Source organism: Larimichthys crocea, chromosome I (assembly GCF_000972845.2).
Source record: "Larimichthys crocea isolate SSNF chromosome I, L_crocea_2.0, whole genome shotgun sequence".
NCBI lineage: Eukaryota > Metazoa > Chordata > Actinopteri > Sciaenidae > Larimichthys > Larimichthys crocea.
Genome location: NC_040011.1, coordinates 5,335,885 through 5,355,369, shown reverse-complemented (window position 1 = coordinate 5,355,369; position 19,485 = coordinate 5,335,885). Strand labels below are relative to the sequence as shown.

Genomic DNA, 19,485 nt, shown 5'->3' with positions numbered 1-19,485 from the left:
AGCAGGCGGTAAACATGTTTATTTCTACTGTGAAGTTGGACATTTTATCATAGGAACTTATGGAGACTGACTCATTTCTGGAGCCAGCCTCAAGTGGCCTTTTATAGAACTGTAGTTTTTGATTTTTAGCTTCTGCATTGGCTTTATTTTACAGCAACAGAGGTTGCCAATTGTTTTAAATGACTACTGTTACATGCAGCCTGTGGTCATGTGGATTATACACCAAGTGAAGCAATGCGCTTTATTGTGGCTTTAACATGCCATTATCTTGACCTGTCAAGTCAATTTTATTTATATATCCCAAAACCTTAGATTTGTCTCAGAGGGTTTTACAATCTGTACAGCAGATTACACCCATCTTTAATCAGTGAAGGCTTGATTTTTTCTTGTTTTGGGCGATCCCCAACTGTGTATCAAATCTCCAGCCTTGGCAGGAGCGCAACCATCCACATTAAACATAGTGTGTTATTGTACATAAATCCAGAGTGGTATTTAACACAGCGTAATGGATTCATTCAAGTTATGAAAATATAGGTTACAAAGTAGCCGGTAGACTATAATTTCAGCGTATACGTGGCACCTTGAAACTCAATTACAGCATATGTCACTAGCAGAGGCCTGGAGGAAACTGAAAGTGGATTTCAAAACCTCTCCAAAGGCTATAACTTAGGTAAGAATTTCTTGAATGAAACAGACAGCTGAGTATGGGTAATGGGCTTCAGATAAAAATTTCTCACCTCTGTGAGATGAAGTGCTGCAGATTAAAGTGTTGAAAAGATGCTACCTGGACTTCTTCTTGCTACAGTTCATCACCTCTCAACAGACAGAGAGATAAAGAGATAGACACAAAGGGAGGGAGAGAGCTTGCGTGTGTGTGTGTGTGTGTGTGTGTGTGTGTGTGTGTGTGTTTGACATGTGTTTTAAATGACATTCTGATGTTTTTAATTCAATTTTCTTCTCTTTTTAATTTTTTATTTCTATTGCTATTGCTTGTCTTAATGTCAAATGTTTTTCCTTGCCTCTGTAAAGCACTATGAATTGCCTTGTGTACGAATTGTGCTATACAAATAAACTTGCCTTGCCTTGCCTTTGTGTGTGTGTGTGTGTGTGTGTGTGTGTGTGTGTGTGTGTGTGTGTTTTCTAGTAAGATGCCAAAATCATGATATGATACTCTTTATATGGCAAAATGATAAGGAGGTATGATAACATACAACAATTAAATTATGGCAAAATGATAAGGAGGTATGATAACATACAACAATTAAATAATAAAATAATAACGCATTGCTTATCATTTAATTCCTCGGAAAACATGTTGTGTAAAAAGGGAATATTTGATTTCCGTATAGTGACGCATTCCTTTGGAAAATTATTGGGAATCTCAATTGCATAGAGCCTTCAGACTGGCGCTGTGTTATCAAACGGAAGTACGCACCCGTACACGCACGTACGCACGCACGCACACAACTTTAACTTGATGAAGTTTTCCACTAAACTTTACATTCAGCGCGGATCAACCTCCCTGAACAGCAGCATGGCTCCATTCAAGGGGTGGATTTTGTGCGCAGTTTCGCTCTGCTGTTTCGCCCGCTTTGGTTCTTGTAGAAGACAAGGTAAGAAAAAAAAAAGTATATATGTGAAGATTATTATTTGAGCTGTATTCACCGCGTTCACAGTTCGTGTGTGGTGCTGTGGGGGAGCACCAGAGAAAGTTTTCCGTTCCGAAACGCGTGCGTAATTTGGAGCGGAGTCAGTTTGGACATATCCCCACTATTATATATTGTGGTTGTAGTTTATTCTTGTTTGAATGTTGCATATGTTTCGTATTATTGTCGCTGTAATATTCCAGTAAAATACATCGTTTCTGCTGTGACATTTTAAAGCGCAAACTCATTTTCAAACGGAATGGTAGAACCTCAAAGTGACTCCTTAAAGAGTGGCTTACATTTTTAACATCTTGACCACTTTTACGTAAGGAGTGATTTATTATTATGTGTAATGCTTCACTACTACATAATTCATATTGTTTATATGCTGACAGAATTCCTACTCCCTATCAACACTGCATATGACGCACTACTAGGTGTCTTTTGTTGTTCTGAGCTCCTTATTAGTGAGAGAAATGTGGCGTCATTCAGGGCCAAAGTCCACCGGGACAGCAGTACTCATACGGCCACGACCCACAGATGAACCGCCCGCCACCTCCTCCTGTACTGTCATGTCGAAAGAGTAACCTCGCAGGCGGTAATGAGACTGCTGGGATTGGATGTCACACACTCAACAAGCTGAGAAAGGTTCTGAGTAGAGGCAGGTGTTGTCCAGAGTGGAAGAGAAACTGTAATACTCATCTTCTTTTACTTCTCTATCCCCATGAGGAAAACCCAGAGCTGGGCAGACTTCATTAATGAAAGCTATGCAGTTAAAAGGAAAGTCCAGAAAAGGTCATGCTGAGTGAGGAAGGTCAGATATTGGCTGAAGGCATATGAGAAGTTTGGCGATGCTGCCACATTCACTGTATGACTAATGTCAAAGTCAGCCTTCTCTTATCTCTCAGTAACATACAGCTGCTGGTATGCATCATTTCCATGTGTTGAAGGAACAGCCCACTGGTCTAAATTTACATTTCCGCTTAATCAACAGTGCATTACTCATCAGGAACATCCACACAAAGAGAAAGCATCAAGTGTTTTACCATATGGTGTCCGATCTGAATACATTTCATATACATCCTATTCACCAGAGGATTCTTTCCTTAAGCAAGCATTTCCGTTAATATACCTGTCAGCTATCAGCTGGCATTTATTGATGGTTAACATTTGCAAACAACACATGTTTAGCATTTTAACCTTAAAGCACTTAAGGGCAAATATGCTGAGTGTTTGAATATTCTACAGAAAAAAATTGAGCTTGCAGGCAGTATTACAAAAATCCATTAGCATTTGGGAATTATACTTTGCATCCATCAGAGACATTAATACAACTCTTAGGTAAATGCAGACAGGCAATTCAGGCTAGTTACATTAGGGTGGCCTTTAACAAGTTTTTGTTCATAGAGGAACATTAGCTTTTACTATTTGCATATCAATTAGGTGCTCTTGAGGGGTGAAACAATGAGTGAGCCCCTTTGAAACTAAACATCAGTATCACTGGCATACGGTCTTGGTAGCTTCACTAATCGTCTCACAGAGGCGTAAACATTGTGTCTCATTAATTTGTGGAGAAATTTAATTAGATGCTCACTTGCTGTTTGAAGTGGTCCTTTTATTAGGGAGCCTCAGGCCGTAGACGGAGAGGAAACTGTGTAGCATGTGCTGTCTTAATTAGCGTTTGCAATAAGGAGTAGACTTTATAAAAAAAAGTACTGACCTACACTTTTACTAAAAACTGTTTGAGATCATTACATGAATACACCTATAACTGGAAAGTGTAGACACTTCACTTCCTTGCCAATTAGGTGTTATCTAATGTTTTCTGCGCTAACCAATATGCAGTCATTTAGTTACTTTAATGGGAAAATGTCTGTTTTGTTTCAGCATGAATCTTACCTTGATTTCACTGCAGCAAAAGCTGTTTCTAGCGACGACACCAGCATTAGAATATAAACTATTAATTTCTCTGAATGATTCAGTTCACTACTTCCTGTTTGCACATGCACGAGCGTGTACAAACAGTTAGAGTTTAGTCTTTTTCCAGTTTCAGTGTTTCAGTGTCAGAGTTTTCATTTGTCATGCTAACTGATTTAATTACTTGTTTCTTTGTTTGTTTTCGGATGAGTAATTTTTTGTTAGCATATCATTTTGGTTATCCCCAAGTAATACATTTAATTAGAGTTTGGGATTTGGGTATGAGTCAGATTAGAGTTGCAAAAAACGTGGCCTTACAACTCACCTTGGACTTGTCTGCTGTGACGCCGGACTGACTTGACTTGACTGGATTTGAAAGACTTGAAGCCTGGACTTGGTTAACTGTCATGAATAATTAATGACATAACGAGGATGCACACACTATCTTGATGAGAATGGGCAGTTGTGTTAGGTGTGCTCAATTTACTTAAACAGTCAACTGAACTTTAGTTTGTCCAACTTTTTAAGTATGTTGAAAAGAGCTGCTATTTTTGATGCTATTGAAATTGACATATGAAATATTGATTGGCTGACAATTTTTTATCTCAAAGACTTAAGAGTTGACTTGACCTTGATGCAAGTTAAAGACTTGAGACTTGAACTTGCATTCATGACTCAGACTAACCTTCTAAATTCTTAGGTTGGACTCAGAGTCGTCCTCTGAATACTCAAGACTTAATTTCGAGGTTGCCTTCGATGGACCTGTGAAAGTTCTTGGGATTCATCCAAAAGACTGTAATCTCTTGAAGGCTGGGATGGGGCATGTTCACCTATTTCCGTCATACACTTGAGTGTAGCCCTAGCACGCCTGTTTTTGTCATAAGAATTTTACAGAAGCCTGCTGTTTGTGGTGCATGGATTAAATAATAATGGACAGGAGTGGAAATTAGTCATGAGTCATAATAACAGCAAGAAATAATATTCTTTTTGTGCCCATAAATAAAAGCCTGCAAAGCGGCTTCTCAGTCTTTGTCAGACAAAGATCACTGATCATAACTGCTTGCGTGTCACCAAGAATCTCAGTATATGGCATTGTTTTGAAATGGAAAAACAGACTTGATGGAGTCTCACTGTTGCATGAGGTATAGTATTGACATTCCCAGCTTGCGACCAACACACCACGTAGGTTACTGTACAGTACTTGTCAGAGGCAAAGGGTTCAACTGTGCTTGAGGTGATGCCTCCAGCTAATGTTTTCTATGTTTGTTTTCTCTGCCTTTTCGTCTCACTGTCTCAATACATTGAGTAGAGTGTATATTCCCATGTAGTTAATATATAACATACACACTGATACTTCCTATGAATATGTAACTGAATAAGGCATGAACTCCCGATGACACTCGCATTACAGTATATAATCTAACTGAGTGGGAGCAACTTGTAATTTTGTTTGAGTGTAACCATAGAGCGTGACGGTTAAGAGTTCAGAAGTCCTCGCTGATTCATCTGCTGCAGAACATAAAATAAATTACACCTTTGTGTAAAACACAACAGCAGGAATGCTAATTTAGAGTGCTAGTTGACAGTGTTTTCTTGGAGTGAGTGGGCGAAATGAAACAAATGCAACACAAAGGAGAGACAATGGCTCCAGGGTTAGTCAGTGAACACCAAGCACTTTTCTGAACAATGAACAGTAAACAATAGACTGTAACATAATATGTGATTTCTCATATGTAGAATACAGATGGTCAACCATAAGACTTTGCTCCAGGAAAATTGGAGTTTCAAACCCTTGAATGTATGATAAAAAACCGAGTCCATTAGTGAATATATCTGTCTTGTGTGAGAAAATGCCTGTCATCTTAAGGTTGACAGAGCAGTGGAGATGACAAATATACTTGGAGGAGCATGAGTCACAGGTTAATCTGTGCCCTGTCGCCTGAAGAAATTGGCAAAGGATACTTTCTTGGCTCTATTTCCTTGGTTCTTTCTCGACAAACTTGAGAAGATGGTTAAGTTAGGTTTTTCTTTCACAGTTACAGTACAGCAGGGTGGTCTCAGAACTGATTACAATACGAGAGAAGACTTCAGTTCCCAGAACTGACAACAGAAAAATCTCTGTGCCATCTTATTTGCTCACTAGCAGGAGAAGATAGCACATCTCATGGGCAATCGGTTCATATTGCATGTACTTTTCCATAATTAACTTCCATTAGTAGTAGAGCTTGACTGATACTGGACTATTTGAGAAAAATCAACTATTTACCAATAGGGAAACCGATATTGTGAATTTTAGAGCTGGAATGAAAACAGAATTTAGGATTTGCACCAATATGACTATGCAAAGGTAATCAGAAGGCTGCTTTATTAAGCAACAACAATACATTATTAAAGAATATTAAGGTTTAATCGTTTAACATGAAAAGTTACAGGTTTAGACTTATGTCTCAGAGTATCACTATTATATATTCCACACATAAAAACACTAGTTTGGTAAGCAGAAAATTACTATGTGAACAATCGATTAATCATTTCAAGTCAAGTAAAAATGACTGTTGGTTGGTTAAAACTGTTGGACATGATGCGAACACTACACTTTTTGGAACTCAGGCAGAAAAGTAAGAATAGATACTTTATTGATCCCACAAGGGGAAATTCTTTCAGTCAAGTTTTTACACGCATTTTACCTAAAGTACACACAACCACACACATATATAAAGGGCTCATAGACAGTTGCACAGTGAATTCAAACACTCAAATGGATTTTTTAAAGCATATATTTTTAAATACTGGATTCACACCATGTTGGCCTTGCCATGTTTCAGAAACCCGAAAGAATCTGATTGTGCTTGTCATAAACAGACACAGGTTAAAGAAACACTTTAGACACTCCTACTCTTTTACACGCTGCTTTCGGTTTCTGTTTGAGTTGGAAGCACTTAATATTGCAGTGTTGATAAAAGCACTATAATTAAAGGTCAAATTATTTTCAGATTTAATTTTGAATGGATGATGTTTACACTTCTATAATTTGATAAACCTGAAGCGTTGTTGTTGTGATGGCTTGTTAAATGTCCCGTTATCTGTCTGTATCATTGTATCATTAAGTGTGTCTACAGCTGGAGATACATTGTAAGTGTTGCCGTCTAGCTTATAGGAAGCTTTAATCTCTTGAATGTTGACAGATCATTGGATAAATATTTCACATTTTGTACGGGGGGTAAATGACACCAACAACGATACTAATTAGGGATGTAGTCCTGCCTGAGTAATTTATTTATGACTCATTCATTCGCTTGGTTTGTTTTAAAAGATAGTGATATCTTTTTTGAGCAGAGTTCAACAGAGTTCAACTGGCCATCTGCAGATGGATAAGGCTATGTTAGTGTTTCCTGAGTCGTAGTAACAATAATCATAAGCTTGGGAGAGTTCAAGGAAATTAGGCATCTTACAGGATACTGAACTTGTAGGAGATAAGTTATTGTAAGAAAAAAAGAAAGAAAAAAAAGAAAAAAAAAACTAAATGTAAATGAGGTTTGGAACATATAATTTAATGGTGTGCAATTGGTTGTATTGTTGAATTATTTTAAATATGTTTGGCAAGAAACCAGATTTCAAGGTTTGCAAAACAGCAGTCATGTAATTATGCTAATACAAAAAATTCAGGCCAATCAGTCTTGACAGAGAAAAAACGACTTTTCATAACAAGATGGTGTGCGGACTAATTGTACACTTTGTGCTGAACCCGAGCAACTCATGTCAATGAAATGTAGAAAAGGTTTAGGGAATAAAACAAAAAAAACTTGACCAAGTCTGAACTTGTTGAAGTAGCACTCAGAAAATAGACGATGAAAGAGTGATTACTTTGTCTTCACTCTGCACCAGTTCAGACAAAGTAGATGTGAACTGCTTCGTGTTAACTGTCTTTTTTTTTTCCAGTCTTAAGCTGCTAAAAGTGACTAGACAAAAGATGGAAATCCAGTGCCAAAAATGGTTGTAGTTGAATTAATATCAATTTAATGAAAACAGAAATACAGGCTGCGTGTTTGGATCTGTCCGTTTATTTTCAGCTCTGCACACACCAGGACTGGGGTTCAATGCACGTCTATCAAAAATAGAAGACATTGCACAACTCTTTTTCAGTACACCATGCTTTAATCACAAAATGTTTTCACCAGCGTAGTACTAAGAGTCATGCGAGACCTTTAAACAGATTAACATGATAGGAAAAATGTGAACTTTGTCAACAAGCTCTAGGTTTTAAACATTTTCAGATAACAAAAGTGCTGGCTGATGATTCAGAGATGGTAAAGTTAAAATTGTGTAACTCAATACAGTACAATTGTACACTATAGAAATGAAATCAGCATCAAATATGATATTTGTTATCACATCCTGAGATCTCCGCAGATTAAAATCATAATAACAGCAGGATAATACATCTGGATTTTTAAGTGAAATCTTTAAATATAACAAACAATACAATTTAAAAATACAAATTTGAATCTGAACACATTGTTTCTTATGTCAAGAACCAGACTAGGACACAGGACTCAGGCGCATAGATGGTGTCAAAAACCAGCAGACTTTATTGAGTGGCAGCAAGGTACGCCTCTTACAAAAGTGATGAAACAAAATGGGCTATGAAAACTTCTAAGGCTATGACAAAGCTATGAAAACTATGGCTAAGGAGAGAAAAATAAACGGCTATGGAAGGTAAGAAAATAATAATCGCACCAGTCGGAGAAGTACAACTTAAACTATCTATGTCTACGAAAACACTGGTTCAAACCAAAAGACGCTCCAGCCGGAGGATAACCTAATCTAATAAAGAAATAGGAGGATAACCTAATCTAATAAAGAAATAGCTAAACTAAAGATCACTCCTAAAACTGGAGGCAAGGGCAAGTAATAAAAACAAAGGGCTGAACTGAAAACCTAGCACTAGAAAAACTCTAAACTGAACTACGAAAACTACAAAGCAAAATCACTCTTTCGAGGAACGCGCTGAGGCGAAAACAGGCTTGAAGAAATACTTGGGCTGTGGACTTGGGTCAAGGGCTGTGGTGGACGCACGGGACGAAACACACTGGTAACAAGACAAAGGGAGACGCAGACTATATGAACACATGGAGGTAATTGGGGAATAGGTGGACACAATCGGGAATCAGGGAAGACAATCAGACCGGTGACACATGAGGAAGAGCAAGTGACCTGAAACGAGAGGAGAGTTACTTTTCAAAATAAAACAGGAAATAACAAGACAGAACAAAAACCCAGCTTGACTTCACCGCGGTGTGACATCTTAGATTTCCTCTAATAAACTTTTCTACACAGTGGTCTAATGACATTCTTATTAGCCTAAGCAGTAAGGTTTCTTAGCACTAATTAGCAAATATTAACATGTTATCATGCTAAACTAAGGTGGTGAATATAGGAAACATTTCAAGTGCTTAAAATAAACATGGCATTGTCATTAGAGAATTATTGTATGAATGGCTGCTAATATCAGGCATCATCAGAAGTAAAAACATGATCACTTCAGTGCAGCAATCCCACAAGAAAAGATAAGATTATGATTTTAAAATATTTGTCTGACATATCGACTCTCTTAAAGTCATGTATGCCTGCATAACAGTGAGTTTCTGTCAAAACACCAGAGAGGGAATAAACGCGTCTGATTTGGACAAAATGGAGATGGAACCTGAACCTTTGATGTATTTTTATGTGTAATAATTTGCCCCCTGCATTTGATCCCAGCAATCCCAGTGTTGAAACCATGCTTTCAAACTTACCTGCCAGTCTCACTGAAGCTCACCGATGCCAATAGATGAAACACTCCCTTTTGTCTCATTTGTATTGTTTGAATGATAACCTGCATTGCAGAAAAGGACCACCATATCGATCCTCTCATCTAATCAAGAGTGCATCTACAGTACAATCAGTCGAGGATGACATTTGCACAGACGGGGAATGAGCCACTTGCTTTCTGTCTATCCCATTGATTCAGCTGTGTAATCACATCCCCATCAAAGGAGAGGAGGCTCGGGCACAAACATTCATGGCTGCAGCCTCCTTGAGGGTCAATTCCGTGTTTGACAAATGATGGCTTCATTTTATGCAGAGAATTGAAGATGCATTTAGAAAAATAGAGCTTTAGACTTTATAGTTTTAAGAGGTTATTATTTTCAGGCGGGAACAGCTCTCAATGGTTGTTCAGAAACCTGCTGTGTTGTCTCATCCTGCGAGAATTATTGACTTGCTATAAAGCGTTGTCTTTTGTCTGATTTTCTGACAGCAAATAATGTTGCCTCGTGGCAAACAACACACTGCTTACTCAAAATGGCGTGATAGCATATATGGGGAATAGGCTGATATTTAATTCATGATCTCGAATTGAGAGAACACAATATCACAGTATTGCAAAGACTGCAATAATGCATGTTTTTATATTCATGTTTTAAATGAATTTTGATGAAAAAAGAAAATGATAACATATTCTGTCAGATGTGCTCACTCAATATTATATTATTATAACATCATATCGGGTTGTGGATCAGACCTCCATGAGCCAATATGAATGAGAAGGTGGCAGAAGATGGATTACATATGTGTAAAGAGTTTAGGTTTTTGATGTTTAGCAGGAAATTATGCCAGTTTCACACCACTGTGAGATATTGCATAATATTGCATAATACTGTCATAGTAACATTATCTCTATGTAAGTCAAAGGCTGTAATACTGTTTAAAAAATATAGTATTTTTTCTGTACAAAATAGTGTAGCTATGCATTTTTATTGGCATGAAACTCAAAATAACAGTTTGGTTGTTAATCTACAGATAAAGTCTGTAATTTTATAAAATAGAAAAAAAGAGATTTGTATACAATAAAAAAAAAAACTGAAAAGTTCTGTAAAACCTAAAGTTATTTTTCAGAATGTTTTCCAGTGCCGTCTCTACCTTTCTAGGTCGCGCAGTCTTGTACCTTCTAGTAAAACATTAATGGTTCTTCAGTTTTAAGCCAAGCCGCTATAAACATTCTTATATGCCTGTGATAGTCAAGCTACATTAGACCTAAAGATAATGTGCTGTTGGCCTCAGGGTTGAGCAATATGTCTGTAAAAGCACTTGAGAATGCACTTGTGCTTGGGATCAGTGGACTAGAATGAGATTACTGTACGTGGCGTGTATATGTTTGTGCGTCTTTACAGGCTCGTATACGTATTTATTGTGTTAGTAATTGGTCAGTGTTGTAAATTTACTTACATGGCTTTAATTGCCGCTAATTAGAATTAATTTAAAGTTACACATGGTCCAACACAAGTTTTCCCCAGGCGACAATAAAAAAAGTCAGAATCAGAATAATAAACTATATACTTTGTGTGTATTGAGGTAGCAATTTTGGCTTTAAAGTCAGTCCTTTTCAAACAGGCTCCTATACTGCAGGAGCTGAAATGAAGATAATCAGCAGCAACTCGCATTTATTTACATTAAATATGCAGGAGATGTATTATCCAGCCTGTTCTCCTCTCGTTCCCTCAGTCTCGTCAACATGTTAACTGCCTCCATTAGGAACAAGCTCACATGCATCACGCACAGTGCCTGCAAAATTGTTGTTCTCTCCCTCTCCAGTCCCTCAGACCTCAACAGAAAAGCCATTCCACACAGAGCACACAGTATAGCACATGACCCCAGCTACCCCGTCAACCCTTCACACTGCTCCCATCCGGTTGCAGATACAGATCCCTGGCCTGGAAATGGGCATGCTATGGCACGCAATGCTCAACAAAACACCTCGGTAACTCTCATGTGTAGGTGCTCTGTCTGATGTTTTCCTGTAGTTCTGTTGTGGTGTTGAGGGTATGTACAGACTGTGGCAACAAATTTCCTTGAAAAGACAGTAAAGAATCTATCTCAGATTTTACCCTCAGCATCTTTTCAACGCGTAACTGTGCATCTGTAGTTGGCGATGTCGATACATTCAAGATCCCACATCTATTCAGTCAAACCTAAATGTGTATGGACGTGGACAAAATACGCATTTATTTTGAGAAAAGGTTTAGGTCCATCTATCTATGTGAGGCCAGTTGCAACAGAGCAAACTATTTTGTTTGAACACTGCCTGCTGTGCTGCCTGGTTTTCATGCATTTCATGGATGAGAAACACAGTGTGTTCCCACATCTGCATCTGATCTCTGTTCTCCTGGAGAGAATCGGTGCATGACCATTCTTGTAGCTCGTGATGGCACAACAGCACCAAGATGCATTGAGGTGAACCACCTGCAATACTTTAGGCTTGGCTTGTCCCCCCATTATGCGGGGCTGTGTCTTAGACGACGGCACGATAGGCCATATGCCAGTTTAAAAAAAAATCCGCCACTTTGAAATCGAGTGAGATTTTTTCATATCTCTGGTTTAGATGATGTAAACTCATACAAAGAGCGTACAGTAGTGTGACTCAAGACTTACACATGAAAAGGTATATGAGCAGTACAAAGAGCCAGAATATAATTAAACATCACACTATATTCTCAAACTGATATGACTGGGACGCTTCATAAACCTCATGAGAAGTATCCCCATTTACAATACAGCCTAGCCAGCCAGGGACTGAATCCCATTGTGGCTTTTCTCTCTACTGTCTCTTCTGTTTCTCACAGCTCTCTTTTGTATCATTTTAAAAAGTTCTTACATTTCTGGGACCAGTATTATGATAATACATTCTACTGGCCTACTTTGGCTCACAAATATGCAGTTGCTCACAAATTGTTACTTTCCCATTGTGTGGGATTACATTTACGTAGTTAGATTTTATGCAGCATTCAAATTTTCTTAATTAAAATCACAATTGTTCAGAGAACTTGGTTTCACTTCATGCAATTACAGAATTTTCAGTGTAATCACACATTTAAAACGCTGATGCTAATTGTATTGAAAGCCTCTGATTGATTTTTTTTTCCACCCTTGAACATTTTCCATTACTGATTTGAGCACCTACATTATTGTTGTCATTGACTTCTTATTGCAAGTGATGTGATGAATAATTCACTGCATGTTTTGTAATTGGGACCTTCCCAATTTGGCAGATGGTGCCTCGATACTTTCTCCCCTGCAGGCTTGTGTAACTTATGGCAAACTTCTGCCCACATCATTGTTTGCCATATGCTCATTCTGCACTGAGAAGTCACCATCTTCTGTCAAATTAAAAAGCCAGACAGTATTTTGCTTCCACAGATGCATGCTTGATTTCTTGCAAAGGGATGACCAGTTTCAGGATATGTGTCACCAACCTGCAGTTCAGCTAATCATATACACCCGTATTAAAGGACAGCCCAAGAAATGCACTTTGTCCAATTGATTGTCTGTGAAGCAACCGAGACAAACTAATTGGCATTGAGTGGGATTGTTCGGTTCGGCGGCGCTCAGGCTTTGCAAATGTCAGAGCGCGAACATGGCAGAATCATTGAAGCGAGAGGGATTTCTGGTTCTCACTATTGTTTTGTTATCCAGACCAAGTGGGAAACAGGTAGGGGCTCAACTTAGATATCGTAAGGAAAAGATAATTCCATTGTAGAGGGAGAGTGTGAAGATTTCCATGACTGAGCTGACATTGGAGAAAAGTCAGTTATTCAAGTTTGCAGCTGATACAGGGAAGGGAGTCAAAGCCATGAAAGGGCAGACAGTTTTTTTTGTCATTGTTGTTTATCTGTCCAGAGCCTTCCGGTTGAAAGAGCAAGAAAAACAACTTTTTCCACCAACAATTTAAGAAGTTGTTGGTGGAAAAGGCAAGTTGAGATAAAAGATGATGAATGTTAAAGATGGCTTAGCACAGAAAAAATACTGCTACAAAAGCTATTGAACTGTGGAACAACAACAACACCCATTCCTCCTCCCTCACTACCTGCCACACCAACATGGAGATGTTTAAAAATGCATGGATCTCACAAGCCTTTTAGATAATTAAGCTTTCCCTGCAGTGCCACTTGTTAGAGCAAAGGAGTAAAGAAAACACATACAGCAATGGCTTGCACAGTGATCTGAAGGCTAACTTTGTAGTAAAAGATATGATTTTCAATGTGACTGTACTATGAGAGCAAAGGACGTCCACATGGGCATCTCCAGCAACAATCAAATCACCAATCTTGGCAGAATTTGTGTGAGCTATACACGACCAGGCTTGTTGCTGCCCAAATGCAAGTAGGTTCAGTACAGACTCAGTCTTCAGGGTAGCCCCCATTCCCGACCACACAGTATGAGTATGTAAGCTTTAATTGTTCGTAGAAATAGCAACAGATTTCTCCTGGAGGCAGAGTTGTGTCCGTGTTTCTGGGGGATTCCTTTGATCTGTTGGAGATGGAAGTGCATTGGAAGGTGCTTGAATCCCACTTTGATCTCCCAACATGAAGTGCCATAGGAAGTGTTCTCCCTGACTGCAAGATAGCTGCAAGAATGAGGTCATCTCTCTAAAGCTGCTTAAAGGCCAAAATCTATTACCTTAATGAGCTGAATTTGAAGTGATCTGCAGGATAAGTGTCATCGTTTCTTTCTATTTGTCCTGTAGCCCCTCTTTTCAGTATCACTATTATTGAGCTGATCCATGTCTTATTTTGCTGCCAGTATCCTGGTAGTCATGCACATTAAGTTTCGATCTTCACACTTGACTGAAGTGTGAAAGGAGCTCTGCTCTTTCATCCAATTTGACAGAGCCTCTGAAACCTCATGAAATCTAAAGTGAAACTAAGATGTTTCACAAAAAAACAAATCCTGTTTGTGGTGTTTACATGGTCACTGGTAATAAGGACATGAGTAAAAATAACCGGTTTATGAGTATGATAATTCAGCATAATTTGACTTGGTTTGAACCTTTCAGTGCAGTTTGCATGTTCTTCCCATGGATGGAAGGTCAGCCTCCCTCACATACTATATAACATACTATATTGATGTATATATAAATAGAACAAGGATATATTTACCCTTTGTGGAGCTCATTCAAATATATTCATCAAGTGATGTGTCAAGTATTCCTGGCTTCATTCATTTTTTTCAGTCTTATACTTGACACTTTCTTCCGTCACTCCCTCGGAAACAGTCATTCTGGGAACAAGGAAACATTTATTTTGCAGACTTCCTTTGTGGCCTCCCTATCTTCTAACATGACATGCAGTGACACTGTATTACTTGGTTACTTGACAAGCCACTGTGTCCAGCAAATATTTGCGGTAAATAGCCTGTTAGGAGACACTTTCCACTTATTAGGAAGTTACATATTTCCCACATGAACTAGTGGAAAATGGACTTGCTGGTCATTGGTTTGTATGACTTAGTGTAGCAGACATGGAGTAAGTGAACATGTCTATCCTTTTTCCAACCCAGCCCAGATGAAATTATGACCACTACCGTATTACAAAACTCTCATTGGCATAAAACTTAATTGAGAAAATGCATATGACAGCTACAGAAGCTTGGAAAATAGCAACATGTGTTACTGAATTTGAGTGTAATGAGTTAAAAGTCAAGCATAGATGCTGTTTTAAGTATAGCTCTGGTTGTGTCTGCGTTTCCCCAATAAACACAATGACCTCTCTGGCTATCTCATTCCTGGCCATCACTCTCTGCCAAACAGCCTCATCCTGCATTAGAAAAGCATGCAGTTAAAACAGTGACTACAATGGCCAAGCATCAGGAGGTGAAAAGTGAATTTGTGAAAGAAGAATCATATTAGGCGTGTATAATTGTTTTTAATATATATATATACTTTCCATGAGAAATCTGAGAAAAGGATCCAAATGGGTTACCATACTGACTAATTTAGTTTTTTCTATGTTCTTAAAAATAGAAAGATATAGAAGTAGAAACCTTTGAAAACTACATAAAAATACAAATGGAATACACACATAAACACACAACCAAATATAATGAGGGTAGCCTCATATATTCTGAGTTGAGCTGTAAAACCTTGGGGCGGGCTGTGACTCACCCTCAACCCTTTGTCCATTGGCCTTAGGGCATGGCTCTGATAAACACTGACACAGGCGCAGGCCTATCTGCTCTGGTGCTGCTGAGGCACCCTTTTGCATTTCTTCACTAAAGCATACACATACTCCTCCAATCTTTATTTAATGGAGTTTGTACTCTTCGCTTCATGAACCATTCAACAAAGTGAGTCAGCAAAGTGACGTGATTGTTCCAACAGAAAGAGACTGACTTGACTATTCATAACGGAGTTCACCTTAGAGTCTTTATGATGTCCACTTCATTTGTTTTTCCTTAAATGACGTCATCAAGTGAACATGCCACTTTTGATTCTATTAAGGTCTTAACATTTTTATTATTTCATTATTTGAACATAATTTTGATGATGTTATTGATTGTAGAATTGCTAATGGATTGTGTGCTGTATATTTCACTTTTCTCACCAAATTTGGTAAATGAGAAATGTTAAAAGGGTACGAGATATAGACAAATATATTTATTTTCATGTCCTATACCTTTTTTCCATAACTACTTCCTAAAGGTTGTTGTCAAATGATGTCACATATTTTCCTACACACCCTTAGAGGGCTTTGCAAATGTTAGGATTTCCATTATCACATTTTGCATAGGAATGTAGATATCTTTTGGGACTAAGATTTGGTATCTAGTAGTATTCTGGTTTCTGTTTATAGTCTGAGTAGAATTGACCAATCACATTTAAGTCTGAGTCAACAAAGAAGATTTTTTTGGCCTTTTTGAGCTTTATTTGACAGAGACAGCTTGAAGAGTGACAGGAATGTGGGGAGAGAGAGAGATGGGGTATGACATGCGGGAAAGGGCCACAGGTCGGATTTGAACCCTGGGCCGTCGTGGCAAGGACTGAGCCTTTGTACATGGGGCGGAGCTAAACAACACCCCTAAAATACTTTTTTAGCATGATCACAAATACAGAGAATTGTGCAGCCTTGTGGCATTTGCTCTCTGACTGTTTTTTAGTTTCAGTCTTTTTAAGTCTTTAGTCCAAGTATCTCAGTGTTGTGTTCTCTTTTTTCGCTGTTTAGGACCAGCATTATTTCAAACTCAAGAATTTCTGCTCCACCATTTTTTGACATTACTCATAGTGGTGTCTATTCCTGCCTAATCAGACACCATAAATACCTCAGTGCTGCAGGGAGGCATTTTGAATTACTGAACTGGATTACTAGAATGTTGTTTTGTTCTAGGATTACACATTAGCTTGTAGTGGTATTCTTGCTTGTTTCTTCTCACTCCACTTCTGTTATCATTATTTTCTTTTCATTTTTTCCATTGGCTAAAGGTCTTTGGACATTTCCATAGTCATGTTTTGAAGCACACACTACACTACACTTTTTCCACTTTTTCTTGCTAAATTTCCATCTCAGTTAGACAACATGAGGAAAATAGTTTTGAAGAATACAGTTAGGGCTGCAGATGGCAGAACCACTAGGAGCTGTCAAGACTTTGTCACTGCTCTGCTCTTTTTCTCTGTTGCTGTCTACATCTGTCTTACTTTCTCAAGTTGTTATTAAGTACATCATACTTTACTGTCATCCAGAAAATGGTGTGTCCTCTTTGGTGCTGGTGCTGAGTCATCAATAACAGGCTTTTTTTTTTTTGTTCGTTGGTTGTTTGCCCCATGGCTGCTATACAGTGAGTGCCCCTAGAAATAGAGATGCAGGATAATCTTACTCAACAAGCTGGGACTGTGCCTCAAAACGATTCAACCTGCCCATATCTGGGAGTAAAGAGGGGCTTGGCACAATGCACATATTGAGCAACTCAGATCTTTATCCAAATGTGTGAATGTGTGTGTGCAAATCTTGGGCCAAGCTAAGCCTGTCAGCAATACCCATCTGCCAATGGAAAATGTGTTTCCTTATTGTGAATAGTCCATATTTCAAGACCAGGAGATGCTTTATTTGTTGGTTGGCTTCCAGGGGTTTTGCTGATGCATTGTGTGAGTAGGACTATATTTGTTTACCGTCTGTTCATCAGTATGAAGGATTCCTGCTGACAGATCTGGAGCTTTGGATGGATTGCATAGAAAGGTTGTTTACATTCAAAGAAACTGCAAAGGGTGTGCATATCTCTCTTTTTCTTTGTAACCCAGATTACTCCAAAGATTCATTTCTAGTCTTACTCCATTCATTAAAATAACTTTGAACTTTCTTACCTAAGTGTTTCCCAAACTAATTTTCCAACAAATGTCAGCCTTAAAGAATGTTCCGCATGCATGAGCTGGGGACTAACAAAATGAAGAAAACTAAATAGTCCATGCTGTTCATTCTCTCTCTGTTTAATCACTGTGCAGCCTTGAGCATTTCTGACTGCACGAGTATGAAACTGCATCCTGCAACTTGATGAGAGTAGCTATGTGCATTATAGATCCAACAAAGCATACAAAGGTCATCAGTGAATATAGAATATACAGTAATCCAATGTTCAAATAATGGCTGAGCCTCAAATAATAGCTGGGGTGTGAACAGCATAAACAAACAAAGTTGGTTGCTAATAAGGCGGGGTAAAAACACATTGAAATGAAGCCATGTAATGTCAGTGCAAAAAACATTGAAATGTACATTTCCACCACACTAATGCAATCAGTACAACAGCCATGTTACCGCTCAAATGTTCATACTGCAATTAGTCCAATTATTTCTTCTTTGCAATACTTCTATTCATTGTTAAGTTACCCTTTAATAAAGCTCATCACTTCCTGATTTCAGTGTACATGCAAAGGCAAGGCAATAAGACTTTGATGTAAAAATTCCAGTGTTGAGTTTTATTCGTGGTAAGCTTACAATATTGTCAGGAAATGTCAAACAGTAACACAAACAAACTAATTGATCCAACACAGGTTGTGTGACGTAAAATGATTGATTTTCTTTTCAGTATTTTTTTGGTGGATTTGAGCAGAAAGATTGAACAAATTTATGCTTTAACAAGAACATCTATCTCTGTAGGTTCTTTTCCATATTGTCATAAAATCTGAAGCTGTCCTTTAATGACAGCGCATAATTGCCTCAAAGGATTACACATTGTAGCCCATTTTGTTGATGCCATCTGCAGAACTCTCGCTCAATACTGGTCCAATTTCAAAAATTGCTGTCCCCATTAGTTAGACACAAAAACATGGAAAAAAGGTTAAAGAATAAAAGTGTGTGTTTGAAAGTGTACTTTATGAGAATAAAGTACACTTTATGCTTTATATTCTTTATGCTATCCTAAGTTGCAGTCTGTATTTTTTTTTGACTATGACTATGCAAGCATGTGTCTGTGTTTGTTCTTCAAGGAATATCACTTCTTTACTTGTTTGGTTTCTTTTGGACTGACATACAATACCTCTGTTTGGTTATTGGACATCAGAGTGATTTGAGAACACACTGCTTATTGTACTTTGGTCTGTCTCAGACAAGAGGAGCAGAAATCAATTGAAAAAACACGTTCTTCTCCCTTTCCTTGGGCAGCCAAAGTCTGGCTTATTGAAAAGTCTTATTTACAAAATACACAGAAGACCAGTCTGCACCATATCTGCACTGATTCTGTTGAAGTCATGGTAGCTTGAGGCATCCACTGAGAGCAAACAATCTCAACTTGTCACTATTTCTCTGTAAAGTTTGTTCAGTGAGATTCAGCAATGAGGTGTGTTTGCATAGCCAAAATGGGTTTGGGTACTTGCCAGATTGCCTGTGTCACTGTGTAATTCCTCCCGTTAGACGACCCAATATTGTACTGCTTATCAGACATGAGGAGAAGAATGTAAATAAAAAATAACACAAGGCTCTGCAGGGAAACCTCCCACATGGAATAGCAATATCACAGGATGGGCAGATGGAAGGAGATTGGGAGTATTTGATGGTGTCTCCAATCTCCGGTTATAAGTCAGAATCGGAAGGGAGAAGAAGGAAGGCGGGTTGTAGTGGTGAGC

The 19,485-nt window shown here is 38.3% G+C and overlaps 1 protein-coding gene across 2 annotated transcripts in view; it reads left to right on the top strand.

The window, feature by feature from the left end:
• Nucleotides 1-1,425: 1,425 nt before the first annotated feature.
• tfpia (tissue factor pathway inhibitor a) overlaps nucleotides 1,426-19,485 on the top strand; it is a 36,841-nt gene continuing 18,781 nt past the window's right edge. The window contains exon 1 of one of the 2 annotated variants that reach the window (XM_019271057.2): nucleotides 1,426-1,613. In XM_019271057.2, the coding sequence (XP_019126602.2) occupies nucleotides 1,478-1,613 (136 nt within the window). In that variant the 5' untranslated portion in view covers nucleotides 1,426-1,477. The remainder of the gene's footprint in view (nucleotides 1,614-19,485) is intronic. The other variant, XM_019271056.2, reaches the window with a different exon arrangement.